Here is a 13,159-nt window from a genome sequence, read left to right as displayed (position 1 = left end):
ATTACATGTCAAACAAGGACAAGGAAACGTATTATAAAAGGGCAGCGAGCTGAATGTCTAGTTTGGCCAAGGCCTTTGTTTGAGTAGAATGTACATGCAGTAAATGTGACAAAGGCGTTTCTGTGGTAAAGATGAACCTTTTGTTGAGCTAAGATACATTAGTCAACATAGGGAGAATGACGCATGTTTCAAATGATAAGGAGGGTATATGGTAGAGATCAGGCAGTATACTGTAAGTTGGCCCTTTTTTTGCTGGGGAGGAAGTGAAGCCAAGAGAGAAAAAAATGCTGATAAGCCTGTGCACCATCTGTTTCAAAGTCAAAGGACTAATGAGAGGAGCGAGCAAGGAAGAAATTGGTTCTGCGCCTGCAAGATAGTGGGAGGGAAAGCCAGGACTTGTGCTGTGAAAGAGTTAGAGGTCACAGAAAGAGCTGCTGGAGAGAGCATATACTTACTGTAGGGCAGAGAGGCACTGCTCGCAATGGAGGAGGTATCACTGCAGGTAGAGGCGGGGGACGGAGGGGGGCCCATCTCAGTCTTCACCAGCTCAGGCTTGCTTTCAGTCCTGTCATAATAAAATTGATGCCGTGTTAATAATACTGCTTAAATAAAGCTATTTGCACTAGTTAAGTCTGAATTGTTTATTACATAAAGACAAACCAAGACAAAATTTTCACTGGTTGAATGATTTTGTGCAGCAATGTTTTTGCATTTAAAGCCCTGATGGATAGTCTGCTGCCAAACGACAAATTGAAAAGCATTTTGTAAAGATGAAACTGCAAACCATTTTTTGTTTTTTAATATGCTAATACAATGCTCCATCTGTTTTCAGGACAAGACTGTAATTGTTAGGGGTGTAACGGTTAAGCATCTCACGGTTCAGTTTGATCCACAATGCAGGATCCACAGTTCAATGCAATATAAATAATATGTTGGGTTTGAAATAAAAGAGCCTAAATGTTCATTATTAGGCAGTATTTATAATCTCAGACTGAAATTGGCAAAGCTTTCAAATTTTTCAAATCTGCTTTATAATAATTCACCACAGCCTGTTCATCTGCAGGAGAACCCATTACAAAGCCACGCAGATTTCGGATGTTTTTTAAAGGATGTAACTTTGCAGTTGTCGTGGAGTTTGTATATTAAAAATTATAGTCTAAAACTGCACAGTCATGTTAGTATGATGCATGTTGTCAGATTTTAGCATTGTGGCACAATGTATTGTTACAACAATACTAGTAATTGTCACTGTACAATCGCTCCGAGAGAATAATAATTTCAAATCATTAGATGGTTTGACAAATAAACAATCTTGAATCTTGTATTTAACTGTAATCCATGTGCAGTATGTGGGACTTTTTGATGACAACTCAGTCTGACTACAGTAACTTTTTTCCATGTATTCTTCAACCAGGGCTGTCTGTATTGTCCTATTAGTAGACAATCCTATTCTAAAGCAGGCAATACATGCAGAAACTGACTTGGTTTCCTGTGTCTTTGAGGTCTTCTCCATGTTCTTGAGACTCTCTGGTGAGCGCAGCTGGAACCGGCAGCTGTCATTCATGTTCCAGACTGACTCCAGGAGGACTCCCACTTTAGGGATCCCCGCGCTGACAGAAAAGGCCACTGCACCGGCGTGATACAGGGGGTTACTCCTCAAGCACACCTAGGGCATGAACACAACATCTATAACACCCGTGTACAATCAAGCTGGACATAAACGGTTCATCAGTGTTATATACCTGGGTTCCCACAGTGATGTTGGGTATTGAGGAAATCCCCGCACTAGACTTTGGCTTTTTGTTCTTGGCTCTGGCCTTCTCAAGCATTTTTTTTCTCTGACTAAAAGGCACAACACCCCTAAGGAGTAAACAGAGGACAGTCACACAAGAGCAATACAGAATCATCATATACTAGTCTACATAATTGTAATGTAACTTGCCACCAGTAGAGGCTATTCTCCAGCTGTGCACATGTGTACAGAGCACAACAGTGCAATGACACCATGCGTTCACCCTGCAGCTCAGGAAAGGCCTGGGCGCTGTGCTCCAGTTTAGAAGCCACTGTACTGAGTGTGTCATCCACCCAAGTTGCCACCTGTTATCAACACATCAAACACAGATTAATTGCGGAATAAGCCATGTTAACATTTAACTGAGCATGACAAAAAAAAACATATAGCACCTTGTTTGATTCAGTGGCTACAGTAGCTCTGATGCTGTTTGCAGACAATAAGGTGATCTTCTCATTGACGAGGCCCAGGAAGGGGACACGTGGGTGGTGAATGGATGGATTCTGCAGAAAAGATTTTAGGCATTCAGGAAAAAATAAATACATCTAAAATTATATATTGTATCAAATTAGTAATAGGTAATGTGAGGCTTACTAGAAATGCAAGTAATGTTTTATTTAGATTTTCACCTGTGCATTCCTGTACGGTTCTGGGTCACTCCACTTCCACTGGTACAGCTCTCCTTTGGTGCTTACAGCTACCATTTCTGAGAACAGCGCCCCAATGCTTACAAACTTTACACCGTCCTGCAAAGAAGTTCAGACACTGGCATCACAGACCACATACACGGTACATCTGTAGTGCTGAAGATTTGTACCTTGTCAGGCCACCACTGCAGCTCTTCTCCGAGGGACACAGGGCTTTGGACTGGGATGCTCTTCTTGTCGAGGTTGGGCTCTCCATCGCGGCTGGTGGAGCCTCGTTCTGTGTCGAACGAAGCTCCATCAAGCCAGCGGCGCTCCCGTAGCCTCAGCACAGACTCCCGCTCTCGCAGCAGCTCGGAGTCTCGCTCTAAAGGCAGAAGGAGAACTGGTATGCAATAAGGTCACACCAGTGGGACAGAAATAAGCCACTCTCTGGGAAAGACCCATTAACAAAGTGTTGAGAAAAGAGAAATCTGCAAATCTTAAAGAAAATTGAGTGACCATGGGTGAATTGAGTTGTGCGCTCATTCAAGAAGAGGAGGAAGTGGACTACAGAAGAAAGCATGCATACAGACTAAAAGTAGGCTATAACATTGTAAAGTAAAAACTAGTGGGTGAACACAGGTGAGCCTTGTGGGCCTTTCTCAGAGAGCTCATATACAATACAAAAAAGATTATTCTATTTTCCCCTTATTTCTTACCAAAACTAGCTAAACACAAAAAGAACCTTCACCAGAGTAATCAGGTGTCCCAGAGTGTTTCCATTCTGTAGTTAATGTAAGATAGAGTTACCTCTAGAGGAACCTAGGCGGGACAGAGAGGAGCGCCTGAACGATGGGTAGCCAAAATAGCTGATGTCCTCAGAGAACATGGCGTCTGCATCAATAATCACACTGGGATGGGCCGAGTGAATGTCTGCATCCAATAGGGACATCAAGTCCTCTGTGTTAAAGGAGGACATGGAGCAGATTAGAAAAACTTCTTTATTCTGTTTTCTGAGAGACAACCAATGCCCCTTCAACAGCAAAGCCAGCATTTTTTAGATCAAAGATTTACTTATCCAATGAAAGCCGTATGCTGTTACATTATAAAAACTTGGCAAAGTGATAGAGTCTGCAACATTAGCAACTGTTCATGATCAGTATATTTCAAAGACGAACCTCCAGGCAGGTAGGACTCGCTGGCTGTGTCATCACCATCATCTCCATCCTCGTCATCTCGGCTTAACAAGTTGTTAACAGCTAGGTTGACATCTAAATTTGTCCTCTGCAGCTCCCGAATGATCACACTCCTGGACTTGCCCTGCAGAACTACTTGGGCCTGCGGGAATAGCCAAGAAGACTGTAATGCTAACACTGCAAGCTTACTTTTAAAGGTGCACCTTAGTACACAATATTAAATCCTCTGTTTGCTAGTTAAATCCATAAACCAATGTTTTACAATCTTTATTCACACACATACAATCAACACATATATTAATAAACTATATGTATTTGTACATAGGTCATTAAAAAATGTATAAACCTGAAGAAAGCAGTACAAGTGTACCTGAGAAATAAGCTCTTCAGGAATGACAGATGCTGGGATGACAGGCTGAGGCTGGCTGCCCAACAGGCCTGAACCGCGATCTCGTCCTGTGCGAATCACTCTGGTTTGACGGCGAGAGTCCCGGGCTGCTGTAGATGACCTGCCCGAGGTGCCCCCACTGCCCCCGCCTCCTGCCCCTCCTCCGGCTCCTCCGCTGCTGCCCCCGCCCGCTCCACTGCCGCCTGACCCTCCTGAACCCCCACCTCCTCCGCTGCCTCCGCCATTCACTCCAGAGCTCCAGCGACTCCTGTTATACACACACAGCACAGTATGGTCAGGGCTGGCTGCCAGAGCAGACAAGACCAGAGTAGACTCACACTGAGGACTGAACAACACGGCACAGGTTTGACCTATGAAAGTCGACCGAATTCAGGAAATATGGTAGATTTAGGCCTAAGAATTCAATCATTGGACAATATACATTGCACAGGTTAGGAGTCATCAACCTTGTATAGCTAATCTTCAAGTGCATTAAACTATTGCAGGGCAACAGTTTAAAAATATATACCTAAGACCTAATTTTACCATATCTTAATTGTAGGGTATAAACCATATCATGCCCCAAATCCATGTTTTAAATAAATATTGGGTCACAAGAACAAAAAACACTGTTCATTTTCTTGCCATTTGCAATGAATATACAGTTTTACTTTTAGATAAAGTCTCAAGGGCACCAGGTTAGTGACACTTGGTATAGGTCCAGATCAAACTCTTCACATTCAAGCCTTAACACGGCAGAATCTACATATTGCCAATCATATTTGAAAAACATAATGTATTTTCCGCAATGCAGTGCATAAAAAAAAACCTGTTGGTATGGCAGGTGTGCTAAGAAGTCCCTTTCAGGATTTTGCAATGTTGTGATCGCAACTATTAACTCTACGAAAAGCAACTTTCCCAACTATTCCAATATTCCGCAATTGCCTTAACAATTATTCCTGAACTCTGCACCATCTGCGCAACTAAAGTGAGTTTCTGATCAGTTAAATCCATTTTCCTTGTAATATTTGCGTGTAGGAAGTCATGGCCAGTGCCTCTGCGGGTTTAAGTCATTCAAACTGAAGTGTGCACTTTCGCATCTGCTAATGAGCGAGATAAACAGATATTCATCCTCCTCGGAGTCTCACTCATTAAGGGCTCTGATCAGTTATATGGAGTCGGAGAAATACTGGAGGGACTGACTACGACAGGTGATCCTTAATAAGAGCGGAACGCTTGTTCCGGGGGGTTTTTCTGATTTGGTGCAGCCTTTTATTTTAATGTATAGTTCTGAAAAAATTAATAAACCACCCGAAAACCCAATTTGCACCAAACACAGGAATAAAATGACAGAATGACATCTTATAAAACAGACCAGGGAGATTCTCTATGGGTTAAATGACACAGGGTCCTCTGGGTGCAAACACCTCCAGCACTGGGCCGTGTAAGGGCTGAGCTCATTACACGGAGCCTTCACAGGACCGTTTGTCTGTGTCATCCCTGCCAGAACTTACCCAAGGGTGTTGCCTGCCAGTCTGCCCAAAGTGTCTGAACCAGACAGGAACCAGGGCGGATCACTAGTCCTGCCTGGCCTGGAGCTCCTTCCTGTCCCTGAACCACTGCTCAACTTTGAACTGGAAACAAAAGATGGGAGATGGGTTACAGACCTAGAGATGTCCCAAATAAGGACCATAAGATTGCTTTCACCTGGGCACATGTCAGCAACTATCCCCCCCAGGTTTCTGTTAAATTGATAGTCGAATTTGGTCTACGTTACTTTGAGAAACATATGAGGTTACTTTGGAGACTAGCATGGCAACACCCTTGGGAATGTGAATTGGCTGCAACTCATTCCATTTAAATAGTTCTTGGGGTTTTGGGGCTGCGGCTGCTTTCTCCTACTTTAGATTTCTTATTAAGGGATGCCTTAAACAAAAGCTGCTTATCCATTTTAGCCCAATGTTATGAAGCAAGCATATTGCTGTATTCATGTAGATCGTGTAGAACCCCAAAATATAGAAACAGCACAAAAGCATCCATGAGTCATAAGAAAATCACATAGTCTGACAATTATCAAGATAACATAACTTAGACATTAACATAAAAAGCTTAAAGCAGTGTAACCCACACAACAAACATGTAGATTTTGTGCTAAAGCTTTACCTTCTACAGGCCTTTAACAACTAAAAGGACTAAACTATGAAAATCAACACTGATGTTCTGCTGGCAGGACAACAACAAATGACTGACATTTACATGCTCTGGGCAAAAACAACAGAGAGCAGGCAGTAAAAAGGCTTTCCCATTTATTGAGAAACAGCCTTGCATTTCAATGTCACTTCAAAAAAGCTTTTAGTCAAATACTTTGAGATAATTGTTCCATATTTGAGGAAACAGTGTTCATAATAGACATGCATTTGCTTTCATTTGCCATTTCAGCAGTAACACTAACATTGGCATGCTTCTAAACCATAATAACTATAAACAACAGTTATAGCTCTGAACAACTAACACAAGTACTATTTTAAATACACTAACAGCAGAAAAGGCAAGTATTCTTAACAATATGCAGTCCCACAGCCATCAGCCTTAAGAGTGAAAACCATCCACAGAGTGATTCACATGCTACTAACGGACTACCCTTTGAAACAAGAGCCATACCTATTAAAGCATTGTCAAAGCTAAAAACATTTCTGGGGCTGGTTGCATTTGAAATTGAAATCTCACCCATCGCTGCCATCAGGTTTGCTAAGCTCCAGGCGATCGGGCTGGACCGCAAAGCTGATTCTACAAACTCTCCCATCCTGAAAGAGAGACAATAATAATTTGAGTCCTGGCTGTAGACTGGTGAAGCTCTGCACATTGTGCTGTGTTTTATACGGTTACCTCGAGGAGAAATCCTGCGTGGTTTGGGCCCACTACGCATTGTTTCAAAGAGGCCTGCTCAAGCAGACTTAGGTGTGGGTGACTGCAGGAGACAAAATACAGTCTAAGTATCATGAGAAGTGGCACAGAGGTTCTCAAACTCTGGTATATATATGCAGGATCATCTGCAATTTCAGACTTTGTTCATTGTAATTGGAGATACTTTATGCTTTAGTAATGGTGTTTTTATTCTAGTCTAGACATAATTTGGTCCAGTTCTGATTCATTTTAGACCCATATTATTCCTGGCCAGGCCTTGATCTAGGCCTGGAGGTACTTATAAGGTTAAATATTTTATAAGTGGTACTAGCTTTAAAATGTTTGAGAACCCCTCAACATATTGTGTGTACCACATTTATGTACATTTATATGCATAGACTTGTGTTTTGTTCTGTAAGCATTACAAATATTTAACTCATCTAACTCTAGAGACAAATGGTGTTAGCAAGCCATTGGTCCAATACACCAGTGCAGAACTGTACAGCACTCACCTGTTAAAACTGTATTTGTTAAGTTTTTCCGAGACTTCACGGAGCCTGCCAAACAGGAAAAAGCATATTAGGATTGAAAACGTTACGGCTTCTCTTAAAAAAACACTGTTGCTTTGTCTTTGGTATTATAACACAAGAAACACAGTTGTTTTCAAGGCTGCAGACGTGCTAAGCGCTGAGGACATTGTACAGGTCAGTAGCAAGGTGATAGACAGATATGTGCTTTAATATGTAGACAATATCTGTTTCAACTGAGCAAGATTAACAACTTTAACATGTGATCCTTCAGGATGCTGTTGATACAAAAATGGTACTAGAGACTAAACTGATTATGATTTTGACAGTATTACAACAATGTATCATTAATCGCTATTGTAACAGTTTAACTTAAAGGGGAGACAGTGACTGCAGGCAATTTTTTTTCTCCAATTTTCAACTTTGAGACCAGATTTGATTTCTAAAACCTTATTATCATTTCACTCCATAGATGTGTGGTTAAAACTTCAAAGGCCATTTTCTCATGCTTTGTTCTCGGTCTAGGGTCAACATGTACCTTTAAGTTCTTAAGTTGAAGCTACAAACACATTGTAATTGACAAAATGTAAAATATTTTTACAAAAGGATTTGTTTTTAACCAATTCCTCTCAGGGATCAAATGTGATTTTTTTTTTTAAAGAGAATTTTTCAGAAATAACCATCTTAATAAAGATAATAATAATCCCCTTTGTCATACACTTTGTATGAAATAAGTAAACAAAATATTCCCATAATTTAAACCTGGTTCTAGACATAAATGCAATTAAACATGCTTAATTCTGGCAAAAGTCATGATTTCATTTACATTTTTAAATAGCTACCAGCGATGCTTCTTTTTCTTACATCTAGGCCAGTAAACTATAGCTTAAGTTTCAAAAGGAATATTAACACTAGTTGGATTAATACTCTGAGGAAAACAACAAAATGGTGCACTTTTCCAGTTTTTGTACACACTCTTTGAATATATTTCCTCACTATGACATTATTTGAAACAAATGCAGTGTTAACTCCAAGTTGTTCAGTCATATTTCTATAGTAAGATTAATTCTGAAACAAATGCTTCATGAATGAGAAGTGGAGCAAATGTGATACATGTCAATGAGGCACCAAAGATCTTTGCCAGACAGATTACTCTAACTGAATCTATTATTCAATGATGGATTTTCCCAGGATGGGATGAAAAATAGGTTATATAAGCATCTGAATAAAATGACTTACTTCCTTACAGACTATTGAAACAACACATCATCGGTCAGGCATAACTAACAATGATTACAAAATATGAATGTTTAAATTCTCTAGGGGATGGCACGTAGCTTCCGGGAGATTTACATTACAGCCTCAGCTTCACTCATATTTGACATGTGCCTCTAAACATGCCAGGAAATCTGGATAAATAAAGACTGCATCATTTGTTACTTGTTATTTTGGACGACACTGCAGCTTTGACAAGTATGACTGAGGGGCCCCAGCAGCACATGGTGACTGTAGCAGGTGATAGCAAGCATGTCAAAGGATGATATTCTACCATGCCCTCCTTAAACTGCAGATCTATACCACACAGATGTCTGGGGGTTGCTCTGCTCTATAGAGCTTGGAAAATATGCTTTTTTTTAAATATAGATATGTATTTTTTTTTAAACATCTCTCAGATGAACCCCAGATTCACATTACAATCACAAGGTCACACTAAAAACAGTATGACTTCTTAACCTCGTCGTCTGTATGTGGAGCAGTAAGCACTACATTAATCTCATTCATCTCAGGGTGCGTTATAAATAGGTTTATCATGAATCACGTGGCCAAAGAAAATACAGGTCGCACTCAGTTTATCTCACCTGTTAAGTATGACTCCTAATAATACATATATTAATCGGCAAAGAGCGTGTACCGGTGCTGCTCCACAGCTGTGGACAAATGTGTGTTTCGTCCACAAATTAAAGCAAAGATAGTGCAACAATACTTTTTGCTTGACGCCCAGTTGCAATGTGACAACTGGACTAACCTCATGTAAAACGCTTCAGGGACTTGCGCATCTCTTTTAAAAAAGACATAAAATGCATTCATTTACATCTCAGCGGGGGCACCATTGCCTAGGTGTAAGGAAAACACACCACAGCGGTAGAGGCCAACTAACACAAATATTTTGCTTTGTCAAGAGCGTGGTATGGTGGAAAAACTGACTTCTTAGCATTAGCAGTCAGCTAACGTTGAGTCGAGGTTAGCCAACCTTACTTCATTGATCGTGAAAATATATGGGTCACCCCCAAAGGAATTCACGGTACTAGGAATTTAATGTATGTTTCAAATTAGCAGCTAACAACCAAAATCTCAGCATACTTCTGTTTTGCGACCTTTATTCTCCGTTCTGTACCCCATCCCCCAACCCGCATTGTCTATCAACTTTGACTGTGAGCCAATCCCCTGCTCGGCTAGTGCTAGCATAGCCAGTTAGCGGCTAACAAGCGCTGCTGCACCGACTGTTTGTGTAGCTGCAAGCTAGCAAGGATTGTTTCAGATACCGGGCCTTTTATACACCATTTTCACGGTTGAAAACGTGTAAGCCTACATGCGAACAGTGACATTGCCAGCATCACCAGGGCAGACAAGCCGAAATAGCATTTATGACACAGTGAACGCGAAACAGAATTTTAAATATTTTTTTCCCCATTTCACCGCCGCTACAAATACCTGTCATTGAGCTGATCCTCGGTCCCGGGCAGCGGGTGAACCACAAAGTGTATTGATGTCATAGGGTCAGTTCAAAATCACCCACTTATTCCAGAACGATGTTGAAATACTTCTTCTTTCCAACACAATGTTTATTTGCATTCATATGGGTCGTTAAATGGCGATCGAGAGTAGTTTATCCCAGCCTTCTCAGCCACATGCCGCCATCTTAACTCCGCCAGGCTGCTCTGTGTGTTGATGAGCGCACATGCAACCCTCTGCTGCTGGACTCCAGCACAAACAGGAAATGTGTTAAATTGGTCCAGAGAAGAAAGGCATCTTCATTGCAGTATAAATACTAGTCGTCCACTCTGTTCATTCGAGTCGTTCAACTTGCTTTCAATCTTGAACAACAATCTGTTTATTCTGAGAGGTAATCATACTGGACTGAGCAAAATTATTCGTAGACATCTGTGCAAATATCTATAGAGCGATGTTTATGATGCCTTATTATAATATATATTACTAGGCTACCTCTTCCACACAATATCATTCTTACTTGACCACTGCTTATGAAGGACTGGAGCTAAATGAGAATCCAATAAACTGAATAAAAGAAGGGGAAAAAAGAATAGTCAATAAACGTGTAATCAGAGATGCGTTCACACTCGGAATGGTTGTTCTATATTTCTACCAGCAGATGGCATAATTTGCATGTGTAAACGTGGTGAGTAGGGTGAAGCTGCAGACCCGGAGGCGCAGCGTGTCCAGAGCAGTCACAGCGCCCTCTGCTGGTTGCAGCGTATTCACGAACATAGATTACATTGAAGGGAAATTGAATTGGCCACACTGAGCTGTGTGCAACGCATTCCTCAAAATAGAACCAATCCTATTTCTCCACGCGTGCGTTGTGCGATACGTCGCCAGTGTGTTTGCAGAAGCCGATAGAGCTCCACTGTTGGGACGGATTGCTGCTTGGAGAGAAAATGATTTACCAACAAACGTGAGAGACATTTTAAAGCTTCCTTATAAATTGCGGGAACGATGGAGAACTGTGGCACGTGAACTTCAGGAGAAAAATGGCCAAAGATAATTCACTGATCTAGTTGCATTAATTGAAAAGCAAGTTAAAATGGCATCTGATCTGCTTTTAGGCAACATACAAAATCCACAGCACTCCACCCCCAAGAGCTCCAACAGCAGCTACACAAAGCATAGGAAAAAAAGAGAGTTTTAACACAAATGTAGCTGAAATAAACAAAAATGCAACAGGAAATAAAAACAAATCCTCTGTAAGTCAAAGCATTGTTCAATGACACATCATATAGGCTATTGGCAAAAAAATGTTTTCATTTCAAAGAACAGTCACACAAGGACAAAGTAAACTTTATTAAGGAAAAAATTATTTGTTTTGGATGTCTCAAAGCTGGTCACACAAGCATTTCTTTTTAAAGAAATTCTCATTAGTTTGTTCTTGACTCAGCATTTGAGTAACATCCCGGCATAGCAGAGCAACAGTGACATTGGTCTGTCCTAACTCTGCAGCTGGCCTTTTGTTCCGGTCTCTGTTCTGTCTGGAGTTTAGACACATGAAATTCTCCAAATCCACTGATCAACCTCTGTCCCACACATAAAGGAGAGGAGAATAACTATTTAGAAACTATAATATACAAGCATAGAATGCAAAATAATATATATATTTATTTTTATTTTGCTGACTGTTTTTTGGTTGAGATTTGGGGTTAAGAAGAAGTAAAAATTTATTGTATGGTGTTGTTCCATCTACTGTTTGCTTTCCCTCCTTTAGTGCAACATTTACACACACATTTGTGGCCCATCTGAGCGAGTTGGTTTGCCATGCCGGATTGTAGTCAAGAGTGAAGTTGGAGGGAAAATGATTCAACTAGTTGTCAGTTCAGTCAGTTATTTATTACCTATTTGCACAAGCAGAAGCTATAACAGGAAACACCCTAAGTATTAAACATGCCCATAGACACATTTCACAAATACGTAGGGGGTCATTTACTAAGCATGTGCTTACGAGCAAAATGAGTAGCATGTGTAAAAGTGGAGGAACAGTGCATTTAGCAGTCATTTGTGCAATTTTCTTGTTCACCTATTTGATTTGTGGCATGATTACTGTAATTCACATAATTTCAAATGTTAAATCAGGTGCAGTATGGCTAGAACATAGCATATTTTAAAATTTCATCTTGCACTTTAGCACCTTTCTTGATAAATGACCTCCTATGTTTCTTAACACATGTACACACAACATTTAACAATATAAATATCAACATAACAGCAAAAAGGTCTTTGAGGTCAAAGTCTGTTCATCCATCCAACACTTTCTATTTTCGGTCTAAATCACATACTGGTTAATACACTTTGGCACAGCAGCTACTTGTCATTTGCTGAAAATGAGAGTCAGCAAAGACAGTCCACACTTTGGGAAAAACACGAAACCACTCGTTCAAGAGTGAACACTGAACTGTTAACATGGCTTCTTAATTCACACACCAGCAGACAATAGTTTTTCAATATAAAAAAAATTATGTGCTTTGATATTGGCAGACGTTTCTGCTACTAGGGCGAAAATGGAAAGCACTTTTGTTTGGGTTTGATGGAATTCTGACAGTGACTATGTTTATTGTATTTTGGCCAGTAATGCAGCAATTACGATAATTAAAAAATAAATCTAACATCAGTTTGAAGTGCAGATAATAAGCTCTTATTTTAAACGTTGTTTTGAATATCAAGATTAAAGTTGTTTGTCCATTACTTTAAGTCACTGTCAAAATATTTCAAAGCCTAACCCAAGGGTCTGCAACCTGCGGCTTCAGCCTCCTTGTTATGTCTCCCTTTGGCCATGACAAAAAAACATGAAAATTAATAACATTATTATATTGCTAGTCACAAGCAGTCCTTATTTTATGTTTTCTTTTTAAAAGCTGCAAAGTTGTTTTATTTATATTAAAGTGGGCTAGTTTTTATTTTAGACATAAACAGGCCTGCATCGTTCACTCTTTAATTTA

The 13,159-nt window shown here is 40.3% G+C and overlaps 1 protein-coding gene across 3 annotated transcripts in view; it reads right to left on the bottom strand.

Moving 5' to 3' along the window:
* Positions 1–10,384, bottom strand: part of ubr5 (ubiquitin protein ligase E3 component n-recognin 5) — a 29,235-nt gene extending 18,851 nt beyond the window's left edge. For all 3 annotated transcript variants that reach the window (XM_079561428.1, XM_079561430.1, XM_079561429.1), the window contains exons 1-15: positions 10,146–10,384; positions 7,419–7,463; positions 6,889–6,970; positions 6,730–6,806; positions 5,517–5,636; positions 3,985–4,270; positions 3,597–3,756; positions 3,229–3,378; positions 2,610–2,821; positions 2,422–2,538; positions 2,185–2,295; positions 1,943–2,097; positions 1,743–1,860; positions 1,482–1,666; positions 456–565 (exon numbers count right to left, since the gene is read on the bottom strand). In XM_079561428.1, the coding sequence (XP_079417554.1) occupies positions 456–565; positions 1,482–1,666; positions 1,743–1,860; positions 1,943–2,097; positions 2,185–2,295; positions 2,422–2,538; positions 2,610–2,821; positions 3,229–3,378; positions 3,597–3,756; positions 3,985–4,270; positions 5,517–5,636; positions 6,730–6,806; positions 6,889–6,970; positions 7,419–7,463; positions 10,146–10,207 (1,990 nt within the window). In that variant the 5' untranslated portion in view covers positions 10,208–10,384. The remainder of the gene's footprint in view (positions 1–455; positions 566–1,481; positions 1,667–1,742; positions 1,861–1,942; positions 2,098–2,184; positions 2,296–2,421; positions 2,539–2,609; positions 2,822–3,228; positions 3,379–3,596; positions 3,757–3,984; positions 4,271–5,516; positions 5,637–6,729; positions 6,807–6,888; positions 6,971–7,418; positions 7,464–10,145) is intronic.
* Positions 10,385–13,159: the final 2,775 nt, after the last annotated feature.

The sequence above is a fragment of the Gobius niger genome (genome assembly GCF_951799975.1).
Source record: "Gobius niger genome assembly, chromosome: 8".
NCBI classification, from domain to species: domain Eukaryota; kingdom Metazoa; phylum Chordata; class Actinopteri; order Gobiiformes; family Gobiidae; genus Gobius; species Gobius niger.
This window is presented reverse-complemented; position numbering and strand designations above follow the sequence as displayed.